This window comes from Parasteatoda tepidariorum, chromosome X1 (assembly GCF_043381705.1).
Source record: "Parasteatoda tepidariorum isolate YZ-2023 chromosome X1, CAS_Ptep_4.0, whole genome shotgun sequence".
Lineage (NCBI taxonomy): Eukaryota > Metazoa > Arthropoda > Arachnida > Araneae > Theridiidae > Parasteatoda > Parasteatoda tepidariorum.
In genome coordinates, this window is record NC_092214.1 from 64,364,945 (window position 1) to 64,390,348 (window position 25,404).

Below are 25,404 nucleotides of genomic sequence, written 5' to 3' on the forward strand. Positions count from 1 at the left end.
AATTATTAGTGTTTACATACTACCTGGAGAATATATAATGTCATTGTCATACATAATGTCATTTTATTATTGTTATTTATCTAATGTTTAAAATTAATATATTTGAATCACTGCATCAATTAATTTGAATCAGCTATTCAAGACACATAAATGTACTGGTAAATGTAAATGTATGTTATGTAAAATTGAAAAAAAATGTTATAAAATTTAAAATTTATCTGCACAATTCTAATCAGAACCGAACAGAAACCAAATTTGAGTAATTATTTAAGAAATTCATTTATTATTTAATATTTATTAATTATTTTAAAAAAAAGATTAGAGTGTTTATATACTACTCGGAAAATACGTAGAATTTGTTAATGTCATTTTTATTATTGTTATTGATCTTGATCTAGTGATTAAAATTAACTTATCTGAATCAATGCATGAATTAATTTAATTTTAACTTTCATGGTTATTATATATGTTAGGAATTTTGTGTTTACCTCTTGGTGCTTTATAACTTAGCAACAGGAGTTATGAACTACAGTGACACCTCCAGGAAAGACCACCTCTGTGTAGTGACCTCCTCTATTTGTAGCCACTTTTGGGTGGCACGGAATTTTTTCCATTGACTTAGTGTTGAGGAAAATCTTTTGGAGAGACCATCAAAACCTCCCCCAGCTACCGGGCAATTAATTCTCTGCACGAAATGCGTAGAAGGTCAAATAAGGAAACACGAAAAAATATCAAAACTAAGAATATTAACAATACAAATAAGTAGATTGATATGTATTCGAAATAATTTGAAAAAGATCTTTTTGACGATTTCTGAAAGAGAATGACAACTTCATGAATGACAGACTGCTATCAATGATTTATTTTTAGATTTGAAAGTTAATTAATTAGAAAAAAAGTTATTTTAGAAAAAAGTAAGCATCTCAAGCAAGCAAACCTCTTTTCATTTTTTAAAACTAACTAATTCTTATGATGTAAAATGAAATGCAAATTTGAACAAAAACCGTAATTGTTTATTTATTTAAAATAGTTCTATTATTCATAAATGGTAAATTTGTTTTTGCACATAATTTAAGGTCTTTTTTACCGACGATAAATTTTGTTTATCGATCCGGTTTTCGTGACGCCAACAGAAGTGACATTTCCGCACCAAGAAAATGAAACCGGGAAAAATTAAAATTGCTTGCGAAAAATCATGTACCTTCGATAACATTTTGAAGTCAATGAGGGTAACCCTTAAGAATGACCAACCTCCATTAACGACCATTTTACCTTAGAACAGAGAGAGTGGTCGCTTCCTTGAAATTTCACTGTACATAAATTTCATATTCACCTGTCCATTTAATACAAATGAACTCAATGCTTACTCTGCATAATGACTTTCGCATGTTCTGCAGTTTAAACTGCAGTCTAAAATTGATTAAACATTTAACATATTGAATAAGTTGGAAATTTGGTTTAATGCTCTTTGATGCTTCAAAATTTGCCCCATCGTGCAACTTCCCATTTTAACGCTGTAGCAAATTAAAACTAATCTAATTTATTATTCGTAACTCTGTTTTAAAATAGTAAACTATTTTATTTTCATATGGATTCATTGCATGAGTGATTATTGCGTATTTCTATAAATTTGTATTATAAATATTAAATGAATTTAAGTTGAGCTTATTGAATTATTTGTAAAAGATGCACATTATTTCGCTATGTTTTAGCTGCTCTCTTTCTCACTTATAAGAGGTTGAAATGGTTTCAGACCTTGGTAATATTTATATCAGGAATAACCATTACGTGTCCTTAGCTTTGATTAGTTCGATAGCAATTGAAATGCATATCACTACTTATGCAATACGTATCACACTAATAAGTTAAGGTGGCATTTTAGGATAAAAATTAAAATTTTGTATCTTTTAATAATATAAATATCTAATAATAATGTAAAAGTAGTGGTAATGGCTAGGTAATGGTTCATTCAAAAATATGCTGCACTTATAAAGATGTATGAAATTACAATTTTGAGAAATGTAATTTCATGTTTGTGTTTTTAAACTATTTATTATACATTATTTACTTTTGAGTGCCCCGAAAACTTTAATGTCAGGTGAACTAATCAAGAAATTGTAAAATCTTAGAGTATGCTTTAAAATTTTTAAATGTGGATAGTTTTTAAAGAGCTGTTTTTATACAGACTGTTTGGTAATAACTCCATTTAATGCATAATTTTAGAAATTTTTTATAAAAAGATTCTCATTTGGTGTCGTAAATCAGTGTAAGTATACTAAGTGTGGAAAAAAGTTATACTATTTGATGAAACTTGAATGTTAATTTATTTGACCAATATTTGACTTTAAACTGCTCTCTTCCGAGAATCAAAATGGTTTTGATGTTTTTAGTGCAATCGTTCTAAGTAGTTTGCTATATGTCGTTTTTTTGTTTTTTCCTCATTGAAATGTGTATATTTTTTAAAAAGGATTTTAAAAATCTATGTGTAGAGTGGTTATTACGAATTACTTTTTGTATAAACACCTCAAAATAGTCATAGTTTTAAATCTTTTGTCTTAAAAAGGACCGACCACACTGCAAAGATGCCGAATCAAATTACTGTAAAATGTACCGGCACTCAGGGTACCGGTAATTTTTACCTTTACATCCATTTTTAACGTAAAATTTTCCGGTACAAAAAAATCTAATATTATATAGTAATATTAACTGTAAAATCATAATAGTAATATTAACAGTAAATTTAAATATTACTCTAAAAATTAGGTTATAAAATGTTACACTAAAAATGGATTTTACGGATTCTGCACCCAGGTTGCCTGTTCTTTTTGCAGTAATTTGATCCGGAATTTTTTACAGTGCATTTACAAAATAACTAACTAGTCTTTTGCCCCTTACTACTAGATTGCACGTATTCTGTTAAAGTGTAATGCCTAACTATGGAATACAATAATATTGCTTTGGGTCTTATTTACTATGTGTGATAAAACACCAATTCCAAGGCTATTAATTTTAAAAACTGTTCTTTAAGAAATGCTTTTTTTTGTCACAATTTTACGCGTCTCACTTCAATCTTTACACCGTATCAGTTTTTTAAAATTTTTAAATTTTTTGACCATTTAATTGATTTGAGGCTCCAATAAGTGAATTATATTTATACTTTTTTCTTTTTATAGGGAGCTACCCATATTTACTACAAAAGCCCATGTCTTCCACATTGATCCAAAGACTAAAAGGTCGTGGGTTCCAGCCAGTTCGCAAGCAGTCAACGTTGGATTTTTCTTCGATTCTACACGAAATTTTTACAGAATAATCAGCGTTGAAGGATCAAAGGTATTTAAAAAGAGTTTAAAACATTTGATTTTAAGCTACTCTAAATTTATTTATATGCATTATGTCAGTGATTTCTAAATTGTGGTACCCTTACAACATTTAAAAATGTCTCCCGGTAACTATCATATACTAGTAGTGTGTGCTATAATATTTGTTATTTATATGCATGTAATAAAGGTATGTTATGGTTAAGATTGTAAAACAGAAACTACTTAAGTAAGTAGTGAGTATAATTGTAAGCAATGAAAAGGCATTATAAGCAATATATAAGATATTATGAATATGTACGATGAGGGAAAGTGTATGTAAAGTACAAATGTATACCATCCGCACTCCGAATATTGTAAATTTGTTTGGTGCGAGTATGGAAAAATTTGTTTAAAAAGAGTGCACTATCAAAATGAAAAAATTAAAGGCAATTTTTCGAAGGCTCCATCGTTATGTGAATTGATGCTTTTTTGCGAATAATATGCTATTTTCATAACTGCTGTGAGTTAGCATCAGTTACTCATGACTGTTAGTTTAAACTTAGCCTATATATAGCCAGCGCTCTCTAGTCTTATTTTGAAAATGGCGCAAAAAGACATTCTGGAGAAAAGCCATAATTACTTGATAAATGAAAAGCGTTTATTGTCTAACTTTTTAATATTTAAAAACTTACTGCAATACTGCATTATGTAGGCCAAAGGTTGCCAAAGTGGTCTATATAGACCCCCAGGAGTCTATTTAACAAAAGCGGGGATCGATCTGAGCTAGGGGGTCGAATGGGAGTCGATCCGAATCGGAAGGGCCGATTGGGGATCAAAGAAAAAGCAGTTCTTAATATGCAAATCACACATACCTAATTATGTAAAAGTGAGTATGTAAAAGTGAATTTTTTTTTAAATTGACTTAATATCAGTTTCTTTATAGAACATAAATTAATAAACGTATATTTATTCGGGTGAAACAAGTATTTCCGTACCAGCACGTATTAGCACGAACTCTGCATTTCTGCTTTCACATGTGTACAAATACAGTATCTAATGGAGTTTTATTTTAATTAACAGAAAATTACTTTTATGGGGTCGATGAAGATTTCAAAAAATAATATAGGGGTCGATGATCAAAACAGTTTGGCGACCCATGATGTAGGCTCATAAAAATGTGCAAAATTTGAGTTAAGATAGTGATTTTGATAAATTTCATCTAGGTGGGAAAACGTCGCCCAATTGGTGATTTTTAAAAAAGTTTATTAACTTTTAAATTATTTAAGTTATTTTTCCGTTCTACAACCTAGATAATTCTACATGGCAAGATGGTATATTTAGTTTATAATTATAGCTTTACCTCAAGTGCAAGGCACTTAAATGGTGTTTTATTTATTTTCATTGGTTAAAGATCTTCGAAAAATCGTGTTAAGCATTCCAATTCCAACTTTTCCATCATACTAAAAAGTGGAAAAATGCTATTTGTAGGTTCATTATGTTTTTCTTTTGTTGTAAATTTTGTAAAAGTTTTTTTTTAAATTTTTTATTTGTAACACGTTAGTTTATGTATATAAAAAAGATGGTTTGAAACATTTGATTTTAAATAACTATTATATAATCAGTTCTTAATGTGACTTTTAACATTCATTTTCGACCTTCAAATTCAATTATTTTTCAAAATGTATCAAGTCTGTGCGTGCCACTCTGCCACGAATGCTGCATGTTGGCTTAAGACATAACTTTTTAAAACGCTTCATTTAGTTTTCGCATTTATTTTTAGGTATTAATTTTCGAACGTTAGCTTCTCTTTAGAACAGCAACAGCTGAAATACCAGCTTCACACAGTATTGAGTAGTAAAGGGAATACGAACCCTCATAGCTTTTTCATATAGCATATGACAGAATAACCTATCTTGCATATTTTCTTAACTCCTTTAACCTTGTAAATTTTTCTTTTTAAATAGTACCAGATTGTTGTTAAAGGATTATTATTAGACAAAGAATCGTAGATAATTCGTGGTACCCCTAACCTTATTCCTCGTCACTCCAGAGTGCTATGGTACTCGCTTTGACAACCCCTATATTATGTGAAGTCGAAATTTAAAATTTAAAAAAAACTTTTTCTATAGCTTTGAGTACTGGAGATTAAATGATAATAAGTTTTGTACTTTTCAAATATTTTAGAATTCTCATGATAAAACTTTCTCAACTCAGCTTGGATCAATATTTCGGCCATAATTTCTTGTAGTATTATTAAACCAACTTTCTGGGTCAAGGTGAAAAAAAATGAGAAAAAGACAAATTCCTTTCTTTTGGAAAGGCTTTAAAATGATTACTTATAAATGAAATTAAATTTTTAAGAAAAATTTTAATGTAAAATTTCGGAACGTAGTGCAAGAAGCAAGTTTATCCAAATTTTTCAAATACTTTTTAATTATACAGGGTGTCCCAAAAGGTCGTTTACAAACTTAACATGCTGGTCTGTCATATCATGATGAACAAGATTTACATACGAACTTGTGTCCGAAAATTAAAACTGAGACCGCTAGAGGGCAATAAGTGCATGTTTGGATGAGGAGAAAAAAAATGATATCGATAGCGGTGTTAATGTGATTTTTATTATAAAACATCATTACATCATAGCAAATGCTCAAAACTCCTTCCATTCGCCACAATGCACGTTTCACAGCGTCGGCGCATAGATTCAAGAGCCCGTTCAAATTGGCCAGGAGTGTCACGGACACGTGCTGCCGCTTCCGCGATCCTGGCGATAAGATCCATGTCCGATGTTACAGGTGTCTCGTACACTATGGACTTCATGTGTCCCCACAGGTAGAAATCCAGGGGAGTCAGGTCGGGGGATCGCGGCGGCCATGGGACTGGTCCGCCTCTACCGATCCAGTGATTAGGATAAATCCTATCGAGGTATTCTCGAACAGCGTAGCTAAAGTGGGCAGGCGCTCCATCATGCTGAAACCAGATGTTTCGGCGTGTAGCGGCTGGAACGTCACCCATCAGATCCGGCAAAACTCTTTCTAAAAAAATGCGATAGGTATTTCCGTCGAGGCGTTCAGGTAGAAGGTAAGGGCCAATCAACATGTCACCGATAATACCAGCCCAAACGTTTACGCTGAAACGTTGTTGATGTGCATGGGCACGTGTACATCTTGGGTTTTCATGCGCCCATACGTGCATGTTGTGCAGGTTCACGACACCATCCCGTGTAAAGCAGGATTCATCAGAAAACAAAATCCATGATGGAAAATCTGGCTGTGCGACCCGCTGTTGCAAATACCAGCGTGAGAATGCAATGCGTTTGGGATAATCGTCAGCGCACAATGCCTGTACTTTTTGGAAGTGGTAAGGGTGTTGCATGTCATCGTGCAGTATGCGCATTATGGTGGAACGAGCTACACCCAAGACACGTTCGCCTTCTCGGAGACTTCTTTGCGGGTTGATGGCATACTCCTGTAGCACGGTTTCCTCTACGACAGGTGTGCGTGTAGCACGTTCTCGACCGATGTGGCTACGTGCTACGAAAGCACCTGATTCACATAATCTGCGGTGCAATCGTCCAAACAAAACATGACTTGGCTGACGTCTGTTTGGGAAGCGCTCAAGGTACGTCCGTGCCGCGGCTCGTCCATTTCCATCAGCGGCGCCGTATATGTAATGCATGTCGGCCATTTCTGCGTTACTAAACTCATTCATCCTTCTCCTTCAACGTCCACGCCTGAAATGATTGTTTTTCCCACTCTCCCGTTTTCGTGCAATTATCGCCCTCTAGCGGTCGCAGTTTTAATTTTCGGACGCAAGTTCCTATGTAAATCTTGTTCATCATGATATGACAGACCAGCATGTTAAGTTTGTAAACGACCTTTTGGGACACCCTGTATGTAACTGTGCAGAATAGAGCTGTTTCGATTAGTGCAAGAACCGGTCTCAAATTATACAAGAGTCCGTGTTTGGTAATTAGTATGATAAAAAAAAATTACATAAACTGAGAACCTGGACTTACCTTGCTGTTGCACCAACAAAAAATTACATAAACTGTGAATCAAGACTTACTTTGCTTTTGCACCATTACGTAAAGTGTGAATTGGGACTTCCCTTGCTATGGCACCAGCCGATCGCTTCGTATTTGAAGTCAAACATGGAAACATCTCTCTTCTTCTATCTTTATTTTTTGGGCAGTGAGGATTATATTTAATATTGCTTTTTTTTCACTTGATTTTATTACTTTAAAATATATGACTTTTTTTTTCGGAAAAAGAAGGTAATAAATATTTTTAAATGTAAGAGAAAAGTCAACTAAGAACTTTTAAAATTGTTTTCTTTTATGCGTAATAAAAAAAGGGTTTTAAGTTGCGCTTTAGTTCTTAGCTTTATCGGTATTTGTTCGTCGGTTTGTCAGATGAAATTACGTGATTTGAGATAACCAAATTTGCCCATAATTCAATTTCGATAGAACAAAAAATGTCGGTTACTATCTTTTTTTTTTTTTAAAGACTTTACTAAACCGTTATATATTTACACTATTATATTATTTCGTTATAAAATATAATGCTAGACAACTTAGTAGGGTCAATCAGGACTATTTGAAATAATACGGCCATTATAAAACGCGTCGTAAAAACGACCCAAATTTTTAAAGAAATTAAATGAAGCCAGTCCTTATTTCTTAGGAAATATATGTACCATTAATTACCTGTAACAAACATACTCAAATTATAATAATAGAAAAATTCTTAAATTAAAAATGAATTATCCTTACTTCTTGAAAGAAAAACTTTTTGTTAGACTTAAATAATTATATAGATAACTAATTCTAATGTCCAGTTTAAAATAATTCAGTAAAAATTAATTTTAAGTCAATTAACTTCGAAATTTGTTTAATTTAGTTTAGTTTACAAATTATCAAAATCAGGTAGTTAATATGAAACATCTTTTGGGGGCTGACGTGAGACGGCAAATATGAAACACGGTTTAAATTTCTTAGGCTAATTAAATATCCAGCCATTTTCAAATGCATTTTCCAATGCTCCTGGTTAATTGGAAAGGTTGTCTGTATTTTCTCTTCTGCCTGAAAACTTTTAAGCTTATTAGGAAACGTGCGAAGAATTACTCAAATGGACTGAATTTGGCTTTTATTAGCCTTTGTGGGTCCTTACAATAAGCCTAAAAAGTGTCTGGCTGATTAGAAAATACTGAAGACGTTTCCAATTGGCTTTGTGCATTGCAAAATGACGGCGGCTGATTGCAAAAAACCTCATTATTCAATTAGCCTTTGTTACATATATTTATAAATTAAGCGTTTTTCTTAGGCTCGTCGAATTTGTTCAACATTAATGTTGAAATTTCTTGTTTAAGTATTATCTTCATTTTATGGATGTATTTATATTTGTGAAGTATACTCGCTATGTAATTTTTATATTTATTTATTTATTTGTTTTTTATTTATTCAATTTTCTCTAAAAGTATATACTTGATTTCTATTTTATAAGAGCATCGCCAGGGAAAAAAAGATTACTGTATTTATGTTAGAGTATACTTACATTAAAGTGCAATTTTTTATCTCGATGTGTTTCATTTTTGATGTTTAGTTCTAAAACATTTTTCTTCACTTCACCGATAGTGCCACGCCCTGTAATCCTTAAATAAATGTAATCTTTCTTTAACCCTATCAAGAGATTAAAGATTACGCAATGCAGCAAAGGAAACTGAATGGAATTTTTCTTTTAATCGGATTAAATATTGCAGATAATTAGCATTCTACCCGTTTTCTAAAGCTTTTTTTTGTTAGTTTTTGTTTCTTACTTCTAGAGAAAAAAAATCAGTTTTTTTTTGCTAAGGCAGTAGCTATGACTATTTTTATTCATTGTAGAATTAGAAAAAAGGAATCGCCAAAATGATTAGAATAAGTTAATTTATGCGATTCGGAGCGTAGAATATAAATATTTTCAAATATTTATAAATATTTTTCCTGCAACCAGTCTTTATTGCTTTTTCATAAAAAATATAATAATGAGTACTTAAGTTTACTCCAATGGGAATTATATTTATTGGTTTAAAAAATTAGAAGAATCTTTCACTCCACTTCTTTATACAAACTATAAAAATTTATCGTAAGTATAAATTTTTTTTATTATTTTTTTTTGCTTAGGCGCTATGACTATTTTTATTCATTGTAGAATTAGAAGAAAGGAATCGCCAAAATGATTAGAATAAGTTAATTTATGCGATTCGGAGCGTAGAATATAAATATTTTTAAATATTTATAAATATTTTTCTTGCAACCAGTCTTTATTGCTCTTTCATAAAAAAATATAATGAGTTCTTAAGTTTGCTCCAATTGGAATTATATTTATTGGTTTAAAAAATTAAAGGAATCTTTCACTTCACTTCTTTATACAAACTATAAAAATTTATTGTAAGTATAAATTTTTTTCGTAATTTTTTACTCTTCTCATAATTCTAAAACCGCAGGAAACCAATCACAGAGCTCTTTTTCCCTCTGTAATATATTTATTAATTACAAATAAAATATAAGTTATGTTTTCATTTAGTTGAACAGATAGGGGACTTATGCTAAAAAAAAAATTATTCGAACAATTATGAAAAAAGACCACCACATATTCTTATTTAATCATGATCGACATAGAATTTTGAAAATTTGGGAGGAGAGGAAGACAGGATGGCAGAATATCAAAACCAATTTGGTTGCCATGTTGATCTTATTATCGACTTTCAACTCCTCTTTCTTTCCTCCGGAAATAAACAGGTTTGGATATTTTCAATCTTGCTTTCCTGAGTTGCGGTGGCTCAGGGGATAGTGCGTTCGCCTCAGAATGAGGTGACCCAGGTTCGAATTCCAGCGATGGCTGGGGGATACGAATTCTGCTCCCGGCTTAAAATGAGGTAAATCATTACAATGCTGTAACATTACAATGACCACAGTGCTGATTTAAAATATCCTCAGTGGTAGACGGATAATAGTTTAGAATACCCTTGTTGATGGATTAACCATGGGAGGTTTTCGTATTTTCCATCTCCATGTATCGCAAATGTGGGTTAGTTCCATCAAAAAGCTCTCCACGAAGGCTAGTTTGTCTTGCTTGACCCAGGAGTTCCTTTATCTTCTGGGTTGGGTTCAAAATTACAAGGCTATGGAGTTGAATATTGATAGTCGTGAACTGAGAATTGGGTCGGCTGTTCAACACCGTTTCTAAAAATAAAGTAAATATATTAATAAATCTCGCCTTTCTCGCACTTTTTGTACCATCGGATAGTTTATTTATTAATAGTTTATTTAACTTATGCTCCAATAGTTTATTGTAATAATTTTTTATTCACCCTATAAATGATCTAATTTCAATCCAGAAAATGTTTTTTGACTCCTGTAGTTATTACGTATTTATATGTAAATATTTTCTTTTCTTTCTAGGCTGTCATTAATAGTACTATTACCCCAAATATGACTTTCACAAAAACCTCACAGAAATTTGGTCAGTGGTCAGATATTAGAGCTAATACTGTTTATGGTTTGGGGTTTGCATCTGAACCGGAGCTTAACAAAGTAAGTTGAAGTATTTCATGATTTTAATTGTGTCTTGTAAAGCTATAGTTTGTCTAAAGTAAGAACTCTCCTAGCCATTTGTCTGGACCCGTGGCGGTAACTATGGTAACGAAGTGTAACTATTTCAAGTAGGAGTGTGGGGTCACTCTTTAGGACAGGTTTTGGGTCGGGTTGGCGAGAGAAAGGAAACCTTTTTCTTCGCTATTCTTGTTTCCATAGCAGCAGATGGCCTCAGACTTTGTGTGACGGGGAGAGTTCTTACCGTAGACAAAGTATAAATGTTTTAATATCAGTAACAATTCTGCTTAAAACCTTGTAAATATTTTATTGTTTTTGTGAACCGAATGAAATCAATTGGTCATCCCATCTTATTTTCAAAGATATACAGACCTCACACCGTGACTTCTTGTAGGAAATAAAACATTTTAGGTGTTTCTGTGGTAGTTGGACACACTTGGGTGTTTTTAAGCTTTCAATTATTGCTGTATTGAGGCTTGCGAATTGAAATTGTTCTCTCCAGAGTGTCTTAGGCTTACTATATAGTGTTAAAATCTGGAGATCTGGCTGATCAATCTTTATATGTGCGAAAATCTTCACTTTTCAGAAAATCACAGATAAGATGAATTCTTGAGTGTCTCGTGTGTTTTTGTCCATTAGAATGGAATTAGAAACAACTTCTGTACACAGGTGGTGCACATTTGAAGAAAAAAAAGCTTCACCCTGCTATCAATATAGATCGTTCACGTTTGGCGCATGCCAGTTATTATTCTGAAGAATCAGTCCTGCTATTTAATTGTCATACCTCCCATCTTTGTGCTGTCGTTCTCTAAATTGTGCTATCTGTTCTTCTACTTCACAAGGGCTTATAAGTCGTACTCATGTAATTGAGCACACAAGCCTGTGTATGTATGTGTATCAATGCATTAAATAGTTTTGTATAGTATTATTCTATTTTTTGATTGAAGATTTTTAGAATCTACTAAGGGTTTCTCAGTAACGTTACAGGTGATTTTCTTGTATATTTACTAAAAGCTCCTTAGTTAACATACTAACAGCTTCTTGGTATGGCTAATAAGGAAGTCTATGTGTTCTTTGCTGAGTTTTATCCTGTAATACTGCTTGAAAAGAAACTGCGTGGATTACTAGAAAAACTCGTTGAATACCAGTTTCCTATAGATTTTTTGGTAATAATATTTTTTTCTACTATATAATGATTTTTTAAATGAAACAATAGAATAAATCAATATTTTTAAAAATGTCTCTCATCGCACATTTTTGTGAACAGTAAAATTAACACTTCCAAAATGATACAAAGCAATATTGCGGCTGTGCAGCTTTTCTTCGAGATGAAGTCTTTCTTTTTGAAGAATATACAGCTAAAATCGCAACACCTGTGATCTTTAAGTTGTGAGGGAAAATTTTTTTTTCCAAATTAAAGGCTAAAGATACACGTGGAATTTTTTAGAGGACATCAATTTTTGTTTTAACTGCAGGTTTTTTAAAAACAATATTCACCCCTCCCACCCAAAAAAAAAACACCTTCGGATAATTGTGTATGGCCAAAAAAAACATGCAATTAAATTAAATGATCTTAAGTACTTCCATAATGAATGTATTCTAATGTAATTTTAAAAATACAGTTTGAATTTGAGGCTAATTCGTTTAGATTTGTTTGAGCTATTAGTTCGGCCTAGTTGAAACACTTTTGAAGTTTTTTTTTTGGACGAGCGTAATGACCGCGTAAAATTCGAGTGCTTACTTATATAGTTTTCATAGTCATAAATCTTAGGGTATATTTTATATCATATCTATGGTATATCACTTTATTATTTATCATTTTATTTTTATTTAAGTATTAAGATTAAGTAAAAATAATAAAAAATAAGTAAATAAATGCAATAAATAATTTAGTAAATAAATTTTTATTTTCTTAAATTTCAGAGGCAAGCACTAACTCTAAACATATAATTTCTGTGTTGAAGTTATTTTCATTCTCGCAACTTTTGACTATAATACGTTTTTTTTCTGTTGAATAAAACAAAAATTAAGAATTTTTCCCAAAGTTTTAACAAATCATTGTAATTATAACGTCATTGATTTAATTTAACATCTAAAGTATACTTTTATGTTTTCACTTTCGATTTGATTTAGGGATTCTGCAATGTTTCATCGCTTGATCAAACCCTTATTTTTAACAGATTATTTCCCTTTTTTTTGTATCTCGATCTATCAAATATTTGTTTATCTTACTTTCAGCTGATTGAGCGTAAAATTGGTAGCTGAATAAACGATACAATCTATCATTCATCAATCATTCAATGATTGGATAAATTAATTTAATTTGTGATTGATGACAGAAAAATGATCAAAAATAATGAAGTGACTAAGATGCTGTAAAAATATTTCGGTGAAATAAAGAGAAAAGATGTTAACAGTATTAATTAAAAATAAACAGTTTTAGAAGATTGATAAAGAGGATTGTTTTTAATCAAAACAGTGAAATTTCTTTCGTTTAATTAGGAATAATACAAAGGAAGAAAAAAATAGTCATTCTTCTCTCGATATCTTAAATTTAAGTTTTCCTTTTTATTTTATTTTATGATGTTTAAAAAAAATTTATGATAGAATATCATTCTACAGTAAAAAAAAGAAAAAAATGAAGCTTTTGCTATATTAAATGTAGAAAAATATGTTTCATAACTTATATAATATCTAAGGATTTTACTCTCCTTTAGAGTAATAATTTTGAATAAAGTAAATTTGAACTAAACTCAGTTGGGCAGCAGCCCATGGAGGGCAATTTTCTTGACTTAGGGCTCCAGGGTGCAGGACGAGATGTTCCGATTTGTTGTAAAAAAAGAGGTGTAGTCTTTATTGGATTAGGAAATGCAACTGATAATAGAAAAAAAAGCAAATGGAAGATTCTTAATTATCTCTCACCTGAAAGAAGAAATTGAAATTTTTTATTTTAGTTTATTTTCTAAAATGTTTTGATTTTAAAGTTCAAAAAGTTTTATTTTCAGTATTATGTGCAGAACTGTTTTTTTTTTCTTTAAATTTTCTGTCGTTATTAAGAAAATTGACTAGTATCTGATCTATTTACCGAATAGAATGTTTAAAAGAATTTATTTACTATCTTAATTTGTGTTAGTATATTATTTGTGTACAAACAATTTTTTTTAAACATTTTGCGTATTTTTCTTTTCTTAATTCTTATCATGCAATTAGTTTTACAATGTAATTAAATAGAAAAAATACCCATGAAAAAAATATGTTAAATTGCAAAGAATTTTTAAAATGTCAGCAATGTAATGTAATTAACTAATTTTTAAATCTTTTCTATTCTAAAACAAAGTCTAAAATTTTTATGAATAAAGTAAAATTTCTTGATATTTATTTTTTAAATCAGGAATATAATAATAATAGTTACAATATCTAATTTTATGAAATATTTATATTTTGAACTTTTATGTTGGAAAACTACATGTGCTTATTATTCTATCTTTGGTATTCACATATAGATGGCAGCACTATTGATTCTATTTGCTTTGCTTTACATTTTATTAAAAATGAGTATATTCATTTTAAGGTATCGTTTTTGAGTTTTAGATGTAATCATGATAGGGATGTAAATGTAACAAAATGCATTAATAAATATAACGAAGATTAAGATTGAAAAAAAAAATGTTTTTGTTAAATCAAGCAACTTGGTTTTTTCCATTTAAATTGAATTTTTTGATTAATTTAAAATAAAAGTTAAAATTATATTTTAGGCAGCAGTTAAAAGTAACTAAACCATTAAAAAATATTTCACATGAACCTTTTTTCAAGTATTAATATATTCAATAAACAAAAATTTAACTTTTGTTTCATAGTTATGTTAACATGACTATGAAATATTTAAGGCAATATATTTTTCGATTAAAAAAATATTTATGAATAATAAAATTGTTGAAAGGAATAAAAATGCAAATGGGTTACGTTAATGCATGAAAAAATAGTTAATAACCATTAGTAATAGTAATAACTATTTAAAAATAAATTAAGAATAAAAAAATTTTTCTTTTCTATTAGCATATAGGAACCTAATTGTAAAATATAACAGTATGCTTGTTTACATATGCAACTTTAAATAAAATAATAAATACAAATAGTATTTTAAATAAATTTTGAGTATTTTTATTAGTTAAAATCATTTTTATACAAAAAATGTACTTGAAAAATGTAAAATTAAATTTTTTCACCTTTATTCAATTTGTATTGATGTTACATAAATATTTTAGGAGAAAATGTGACATTATTTTTATGCCAGTTGTATTCTTAACTAAGAGTATTTATATAAATAATATATTAACCCCTTAACGATCGGTTAATTTTCAAGAAAACGGTCATAAAAGTGCCTATTTTTTTGGCTTTTGTATTTGTATTACGTATTTGATTAGTGCTGCAACTAGTTTGAAATAAACTATCTACAATTACCTTAAAAATATCCAGGTACTGCCATCAGGTGTGTAAGATGAGAAATAAAATGTTTTCCGGACAAAAGAAATAAATTAGTTTTTTTCTTATTGGCACGTTACTACTTAACACTGCAGCCCGTCAATATCACGGGAGCGAAAAATAGCGGGCGAAATCTCACCCGTCATTTTCACGGGAGCTAGAAGGAAGGGGTTAAAATAACGATCTTGCTTTTTTTTTCACTACAAATTTTGACCCAAAGCAGATCTGAATTTCGATTTCTCATGTTCTGTCTTGTACTTACATGTTTTCGTTCTATTTTATGCTGAGAGTTTTTTTTTTATTTATTTAAATTTATTTTAAATTTACCAACTTTAATTCTTTAATACTTTCAAAATATAAGCAATTTATCAGGAAACAATGCTGTGATACATATCTTTGAAACAACATTAAGTGATATTTTTAAAACCCAAAAACCGCTTTCTTTAATAACATATTATGAGATTGATAAAGCATTCCTACATTGTGCCACCACTCAAGAATAAAAATAAATAAATAAAATAAATGAATAAAATAAGTAATTAATAGAGAAAAAAAAGTATTGTTATTAACACTTTTCTAATATTTTCGGAGGAAAAAACCTAGCAACCATTGTTTGACATTGGTTAATGGTCATTGGTTAATAATTGGACATTGGTTGGAAATTAAATAATGATTTAAACTTTTTAATAACCATGATTTTAATTTCTTTTAAAATTATTTATAAAAAATTACAATTAATCAGGCTCTAATTATTTTTTTAAAATTTATAATAATATATATTAATAATTATGTTTGCATTCATTTTTTTTCAATTTAAAACTTATTTTTTTTCCTGTTATCTATCACTATTTTTAATGTCGAAATATTTATTACAAAATTTATTTTTTTAATTATTATATAAGAAAATACAGTACCTTCTGGTTGGTATAATCACAGGTAAAGGAAACTGTTATTGCATTTACTGTATTTGTTATTGCAACCCTTTACTATTATTTCATTTCCCAGAACGGAATCATTTTTATGTGATAACTTGAAAGTTTCTTCGGTAATCAAAGCTATGGCCACCGGATATCAGAACTAAAATTACTCACAGCCTACTATTAACGAAACTATTTATATATTGCAATATTGATTATAAAAATAAAGTTTAAATAATAAAAATAGAAAAGGTAACCTGAAATGTAGGATTCTGAGCTATAAGAGGAATAAATGTTTAAATAGATACATTTGTATTGTTGTTTAATATTAAAAGATACTTTTAGAAAGCGCATCTTAATTAGAAGAGGTTTTCTTACGGAAATTGCGGTACAAATGTTTAATATATTATTATACATATTTTTATACAATTTTTTTTAAAAATAAAATCGGGAAACTACAGCAAAAATAAATAATTAAAAATGTTTAATTAAATATTTCGTTGATTCTTTTATTTAAAATTAATCGAAATTAGAATTGCTAACAATTATTTAAATTAATTACTCGTAAGGTTCTTTTAATGTATTCCATTTGAAAATATTTTGTTCAAAAAATATTATAAAAGTTAATTACGCAATTTAAAAAAAACATTTAACGTTTGTTCTTTTAAAAAATACGTCAATCAAATATTTTAATTAGTATTTTAATTAATGTAAAAAAAAGCATTTTATGTGATTATATCAAAACCACAATTAATCTCGAATGTCAGTGTAAAACGCAGTCTTTTAAAAATAATAAAGAAAAAAAAAAGCCATAATTAGTTATTAATTTGATGAGTCTACTTTTGAAAAAAATATGAAAACATTTTTTTTTCTTTCTGTTAAGCGCTTGGATTTTATGTTGTCTCTAGATTAAGAATGTTGTGATGGAATTATTGTTCTCTACAATTAGAGTTGTTGTTCCTCTTAGGGATTGTGGTAAAAGAACCTTTAAGCAGGCTTTTCATATATAAAAATAGACCGTGTTAAAAGAAAAAAAAAACTTTTAAAAAACCGTAGAAATTGGTTTATAATTATTTTCTAGGAATAATGTCATTACTGTTAATAAAAAATTGTATACCGTCATGTGGGGCTACTTTGTGCAGGATTTCGCAGTTTTTGAAATTTGACATGTAAAAAAAACTATGTTAATTCAAACTTTAGTAAAATTTATCGATATTATATTCATAACTGGACTCCGACGAGTGAATTTGATCAATATTGGCATTGTTTGTATGTAATATTCACAAATAATAAGTCAAAACATACCTTGCACAAAATAGCCCCCAAGTGGGGCTACTTTGTGCAGCGATAGGAATTCAGTTTAATAATCATGTTTTTAGTAAAATATTGATATAAAATTGTTAAAAAAGTTAATTGTTGACATTTTTAATAACAAAAACATCAAGATATGTAAAGATATTAGTTTGAAAATAATTTTCAGCGTTAAAAAACCATTTTTTATAAAGAATTTTTTCTTAAAAAGAATGTTTATTTCAAAACATTTGAGTTTAAACAAAAGGAAACCATATACATTTTTGAACATTGAAATGGATGAAATTTCAAAAATAATAATTATTACATATTCATTAACATTTATAATATTGATAAATTTGAACATAACATGCTTGAATGAACATGACAGAACTTGCTCTTCAGTTTCTGTCAAAATCACCTGATGTCCTATAAAATATATTTTTATGTGTTAAATCGTTTGATTAATTCATTAGAAAAATCTTTGTAGAAGAAAAATAATAGTTTACCAGCACGTTTCACGTGTTTCTTGTGAATTTTATTAGAGATAGTATTTCTGTGGATTTTGTACTTCCGAGAAGCTTCTGCAATCGACATACCACCAGCAACTGCTTGCAAACATTGTTGCAGCTTTTCTAAAGTGTAATCACGGTAGTTTCTCGTTCCAGGTATTTTTTTTATAACGTCTGACCATTTTTCTGTCGAAAAAAAAAACGAATGAAACTTTGCACAAAGTATCCCCACAGTGCTTTTTTTTTTCATTTTCCGTTTATTTGTTATTAATTTTCAAAATTTTTTAGCACTTACAGGATATAATTGTTTATCAATATATAAATAAAAAATTTTGCACTTACGATAGTTGTTTTATCAACGTCTTTGCATTGCACTGCTAAAGTTTCCATGCACACTTTTCGACGTCCGACGTTCTCGGAAAATTGTTGACATTAGATAAACAAAACACACTCTGAGATTGTGTTAAAATTCGAAAAAATGTTTGTAGTAATAGAGGAGACTTTATCTTCGAATTCCACACATTTTTAACGTGAAAAAAACATAATACTGAATAGCAGCACTTGAAAAGTGCCAAATTCGAATTTGCACAAAGTAGTCCCCGCTGCACAAAGTAGCATGACGGTACTGTTTAAAAAATTAAAGTCAGTTGAAAGCTATATTTAAAAAGAAAAAATCAATACAATGCTTAAAAAAAAGAGAAAAGAAACATGAAAATAAGAAGTTTTTAAATATAAGTAAAAGTGACTGTACGTTTTGGTTCGAATTTTAACTTTTTCCAAAATAAATACAAAAAAGGAAATTAAACATTTGTTATAGTACAAGATTCGAGTGTAAAGTCCCCACAAAAAAAATCATTATTTGTTGCCAATAAATAATGCTTGTTTAATGTTATTGTGAACTTTTTCGCATCGTTAATTAACTGAGACCATATCATTTTAATTCTTAAACGTAAATATCAATATTTTATTTCTTGCCATTTCGTAAGAAACCTTAAAAAGGGTCGCTTTTTTTTAATTTTTTACAATTATTTTATTTTATCCTTTTTCGTAGTAGGATTCGTTAAGTCTTTAAAAATACTACGCCTTATTTTTCCTAATATTGTTCATATTATTGTTCCTAATATTGTTTTCATAATATTCCTACTGACTGTAAACCTTGATTTGAGGTGAGATTTATTTGTATTGCGTATAACTAGAGAGAAAGTTTTCATATCTACATAATTAATGATACTAATTTAAGGTAATAGTAAGAATTATATAGATCAAGGCGCGAAGTTTCGAAGGAAAAAAAAAATAAAAAAAACCGGAAATTACTTTAATATATAAGTAGATGTGACTATGCGTTTTTGTATCGAATTGCAATATTTTCAAATATATATAAAAGAAATCCAAAACTGAGCCTATTAAGTTCCCACAAAAAAAAATCTTTATTTGTTGCCAATTAATAATACCAGTTTAATGTTATTCTGAATTTTCCTCATCGTTAGTTAACTGAGACCATATCATCTTTATTCTTAAAAGTTTCTATAAGTATTTAATTTCCTGCTTTTTCATGCAGAACCATAGAAAAGTTTGTCTTTTTTTAAACTTTTTTAAAATCATTTTATTTTATCCTTTTTTGTCTTAGGATTCGTTAGTTTTTTAAAAAATTGCACTATATTTTTTTAATATTTTTTGGATTTTCTCTTGGCACTGACTGTAAATCTTGATTTGAAGTGAGATATATTAGTATTGCGTATAACTAGAGAGAAAGTTTGTATAAAACTGTTTATCTGCTTAATTATTGAAACTAATTATTTAAGGCATCAGCAAAAAATTACATAAATCAAAGCACGAAGTTTCCACTCTCCATTGGCGAAAAAATATTTAGGGTTGTGCAGTAAATTTTGTCTTGTAAAATATTGCGTTTTAAATCAAACAGAGAGAGAGGGAGAAAGAGAGAACTAGAATTTATTAAATGAAACTAAATTTGAGAGTTTACGTCTACGCGCTATAGATTAGAAAGTCACAATGGCTCGAAGGTAAAATACAGAAACTTTTAGCAGACTGAGACACTTTACTTAGACTTTCTATAACTGGATCCACCAAAGAGATTTTGACCCTTGGGCTTCAATTAACAAATGGCATTTTAGTGCAGAGAGATCCATTTAACAATAACCTTATTTTAAGTTTATATTATTCTTATTTTGCAATTAATGATTCAGTTTTGTAGCTTTCTACATTCCTTTGCAGTTATGGCCACCAAAAAATTCTTTATACTACATGCGTTAACATTTTTAAAATGTTTCATATTTTCTGTGAAAATAGTAGTGAGTAAGAATTGTCTGGTACATTCAGCACTGAAATTTCTTGCCCTGACGTAGATGAACCACACTAGTGAATATTGTTGATAATCATGGTTGAACCGCTGTGGTTCAGGGAATAGAGCATTCGCCTTCCAATGAGGTGAACCGGGTTCGAAACCCAGCGATGGCTGGTCGATATGAATTTCCGCACCCGGCTCGTACCGACCACAGTGCTAACCTAAAATATCCTCAGTGGTAGACGAATCATGGGTTAAAGTCCCCTTGCCGTCAAGCTAACCGTGGGAGATTTACATGGTTTTCCTCTCCGTGTAACGTAAATGCTGGTTAGTTTCATTAAAAGTCCTCCACGAAGACAGATTGCTCCCAATACTTTATCCAGGAGTTCCTTTGTCTTCTGGAGGAGATGATCATTGGTAGTCGCAAACTCAAAAATTAGGTCGGCTGTTCAACGACAGTTATAAATAAAGTATTAATGGATCTTGATCATAACACTTTCTCGTGAGGGAAAGAACTCAAGACCTTCGCGTTATTAGTACGGCTCTCTTACCAACTGAGCTAATGAGCGTATAAATATAAAATTATGTTTATATTGGAATTTCTTTTTGACGCAGTAGACTGGTCAAAATTACTGACTTAGCGTAAAAGAAATTTCAAAAAATAGTTTGTTTTTCATCCTAACTTTGAAACTGTTGATTCGGCGGTACCCTATTTAAAAGAAAGGCTTCATTAAAAAAAAAATTGTATATTAAGATTTTTGTTTTCTGTCGTTTTAGAGAAATAAATAAATTTTTAAGTTCGCTATTTGTATAATAAAGGAGCTTTATTCAGAAATTTGATTTTTTTTTCCTATGGCATCATTGAAAAAATTACCAAAATAGGCTTATTTATTCTGTTCTTTCTAACCCCTTAGAGGAAAAAAAAAATGTAAATCATCTGTTCTTTTGTGAACTAAGAAAAACGATAAATAAGTCTGTAAAAAGACCCAAATTGAATAGTTAGTTTAGTATTATTGGAAGAGGCATATAAAATTAAGAATAAATAAATAAAGGTTCACTAACATGAAAAAAAAATATATTAATTTAAAAAACTACGGAGCATGTGTTAAGCATTCTACTTTTCTTTTTCGTAAACAAATTAGATGGAAATGAGAAAAAGAAGTGATGCCTCTCTCTCATAATTGAGAAGAAGACGCTTTTTGAATACATTTCCAATGAAATATCTTTTCTAAAAGGCGGATTGATTACATTTCACTTCGTATGCCGCTCACGACTTTCTCTTGAATATGTTCGCTTAAATTATGCAAAGTATTTCCGGTTTCAGGCCTAAATTATCGAATTTTCTGAGGCGGTTTTGAATGGTTTAAAATTGGTCCCTGGAGAAAACCTTTCTTTCTTGGAATTCAATTTTATTCCGATAGCTCTGCCCTTTCCAGTTTAGAGAGATTTAGAAATACTATATATCAATAATAAAAATAAAAAGAAAGAATATTAAACTAGTTTTTTTCAACCATCTACGAAGTATCCTAAAAATGTTTTAGGTCAATTTGAACAAAACAAAACAAAAAAAAAAGAAATTATTCATTAACTAAGTAACATATGCATCAAATTAGTATTTTTAGAACTAAATCTTAGCCGGTATTCTGAGTCAAATTTGTTACAATTAACTATTCACATTGTTAATGTGTAGGACCTGGGTTCTATCCTCGGTGATGGCTTGAAACCTACCCAATTCCATATCGATGGGTACCTGTTCATTTGGGAAATAAAGGCGACCGGTGTATATATAATGTACTGCATTGCCACCATTTTCAGGTTGGTCTCGAAATTGTAGAAAAATTATGGAGCTTTAACCTCCATGACCTCCTTGACTAACAACTGGCTGTAGAAGTTGTATTTTACTTTACTTTTTTCATCTTACACATCACTTACCATTAGAAAAATTATTGACACTTCCACTGGCGATTTTGCCCCTACTCGAGACGAAATTCTACCTTACAGTTTGTGTCGATAAAACAGATCAAGTGGTAGCCTGATACACCTAAGGTTTGCAGGGAAAATCTTGCAAAGAAAATCCGTAAAATTCTTCGATTTTAGGGAATAAGGGAAATCTTAGTAATTGTAATTGGTTTATTAAATAGGTCGCGCGATTCCCACAAAGAGCAAAGGGGAAAATGCCTTACTTTTAATTTATGCATGCTTGAGCCAAAAATAGATTTAAGGACAGGATCTGAATTTAAAAGTGTGAGATAGTGTTTCGATTAGAATAATAAATTAAGGAAAGGATTTACAGAAAAGGAATAACATAAAAATATTAATTGAAGCTTTTTATGTTACATACATATTATCATCCAACTGTTGATGCAGAAAATATGATATTCTTACCCGACAATAACACATTGCTTATTGCAAAAAACTTATCGGGAAATTATAAAATTAAAGTGTTTGCTAAAATAGGAAAATTTAATGATAGATACAGCATTACCATCTGTACTCAGCTGACAGTATTCATGTTAAAGGAATCAAAAGATTCCATTAAAAATCGATACATAAGTGTAATAGTATAATATAAATTGAAGTGAAGTTGGGTAATTTAGAACATGTAGTCTATGAGAGCACTTTATTATTCTCAAATACATAACTACACTTTTTTTTAATAACTAAAATCATAACGCTTTACTTTTTTTTAGATCCGACTTAATTAATATGAAATTATATGTTTTATTTATTAAATGAATTTAGCTTTTACTACAAACGGAAATATTACTTGGATTAAAAATAAAAAAAATTTCCGAAAATTTATCACGATATATAAGATTATAACCTGATACAGGTTAATGTAGGTTGGAATGTAATGAGGTAATTGAAAACACGAGGTTTGCGAAAGTAATATCTAATATGTATGGTAGAAAAATTCAGGGGTTGATTAAAATAATGAAAGTATTTCTATACTATCTCCAGTGTAAACAATTTTTCTTGTAGCTGCAAATGTTTTGAAAGATTTTTGATGGCAAAACTGTTGGCACAAATTGCAAGATCAGGCTTGAAGTTTTTAGAAATGAAAACACGAGGTTTGCGAAAGTAATATCAATATGTATGGTAGAAAAATTCAGGGGTTGATTAAAATAATGAAAACATTTCTATACTATCTCCAGTGTAAACAATTTTTCTTGTAGCTGCAAATGTTTTGAAAGATTTTTGATGGCAAAACTGTTGGCACAAATTCCAAGATCGGGCTTGAAGTTTTTAGAAATGGTGTTCTTTTTATCAATACAAAATTTGCATCGATTAAAATGAGCACAGGAAATTAAAAGCTAATTTTTTTTCAGTGTCAATATAGTTATAAAAACTTTTTTACTTAAGTATCGAAATTGTGTAGAATAATCTCAAAATTCTGGTATTAAAGCTAGAAAGAAGTTTTAACTTCTAACACTCATTTTGGTCCATCTAAACTTTGCTTGGGCCAAAAAGACATGATTTGTAAAAGCTTCAAGCGTGATCTTTCAAATTGTGCCAACAATTTTGCCATGTAAAATCTTCCAAAATATTTGTTGCTGAACGAAAAATTGTTTTCAAATAGCTAGTAAAGAAGTGTTTCCATTTATATGATCAACCTCTGTACATCATTGCGCCTTGCAATGTTAGAAGAATATTGGGAGAGTTTAACAGGAAATTTTTTACTTAACTTAATAAATGATTATAGCATTTGAAATATGAAAGGAAATTTTGAAATATGAAAAAAAATCATTATTAAAATAGCTGTTGAAATATGAAAAAAGTTTTGCTTCATAAAAGAGAATAATTTGATTAAGATGACTTTTTTCATGGTAGATATCATTTATTCTCTTCAAAAAATTGCCTCAATTATGACTTTTTCATATTGTAACTTGCTTTCAATTATATCATCACTATTGTGTGTACAGCATTTATTACTTTATTCGTCTGTAACTTAAAAGAAGTCAGTTTGACAAATAATTTCTCTTCTGTACCAAATTAGATTAAAATTGGAATTGATAAGGTGAGCGATGAGTTGATATAAAACGACCCAGTTTTTTAAAAGTTAATTGTTAGACCAAACACTTTAATTTGATTCACTTTTTTATTGACTCAAAATGTTTAGCATACTGTAGCATTCTCAATATTTTTTTATTTATCAATTTTTTGATACTGTGAGTAATTTTTCTATACTTTTGGTTTTGAGATGTTGACAGTTGTTGCAGTGAAACTTTACATCTATATACATTTATTTTATTTGTTCAAGACAAAGACTAATCAATGCGTATCATACCTTTTTACCTTTGTCAAAATTGTCGATTTATTTCCCTGGAAGAAAAAAAAAATGGTGCGGAAATTAATTAAAGCTAAAAATATGGTTTTAAGGTATAGAAGGTGGTGATTCCATCAAAAAGTGGGGAAATTGCGGAAGTTAGAAAATGAAAAGACAGCACATTTTTTTGCTGTCTCTCTTTTAGTCTTGCTATTCTTTGTTCCATTTTATTTCATTCGAGTAGAAATCGTTCAACTGAAAGAAATTGTCTGGCGGAAAGAAGAAAGAAAGAAGAAAAAGGAGAGAGTTAATTTGACTGTGACAACACGAATTTTCCTTGTGTGGGATAATTGAAATAATGGAAAGAACTTCTAATATCGCTTTATGTTTGTGCGGCAGCTCCAAGAATTTCAAGATGAGATAGAAGAAGAAGAAAAAAAGCAATAAGAATATCACAAAAGGAGTGAAAAAAGATAAAAGAAAAGAAAATATCCTTCTCTTCTGGGATAAAAATTGCAAAGTTCCAATGTAAGACCTTAAAAAAGAAATTAAGCTCATAAATTGAATGACCAAGGGAAATTTTCCCTTTCTATTAATATTTAAATACATTGACTTGCAATCATCAACGTGCCCAAAATTCATTTCGTGATTCAATAATTAACCTTCATTTTATGTTTCTATACTCATTGTTTAATGACCTCGTGACAGCGTCATACCATTAACAAATTCTTTCAATTTCTT

At 29.6% G+C, this 25,404-nt stretch overlaps 2 protein-coding genes across 2 annotated transcripts in view; one reads left to right on the forward strand and one right to left on the reverse strand.

Annotated features, from left to right (window-relative positions):
- Nucleotides 1-25,404, forward strand: part of LOC107452620 (homer protein homolog 2) — a 256,966-nt gene that overhangs the window by 34,703 nt on the left and 196,859 nt on the right. Inside the window, exons 2-3 of the mRNA XM_016069155.3 lie at nt 3,174-3,330; nt 10,744-10,875. Coding sequence (XP_015924641.1) covers nt 3,174-3,330; nt 10,744-10,875 — 289 coding nt within the window. The remainder of the gene's footprint in view (nt 1-3,173; nt 3,331-10,743; nt 10,876-25,404) is intronic.
- Nucleotides 5,922-7,120, reverse strand: LOC139427139 (uncharacterized). The gene has a single exon (XM_071187953.1). The coding sequence runs from the start codon at nt 7,008-7,010 to the stop codon at nt 5,937-5,939; it is 1,074 nt and encodes a 357-aa protein (XP_071044054.1). The 5' UTR covers nt 7,011-7,120; the 3' UTR covers nt 5,922-5,936.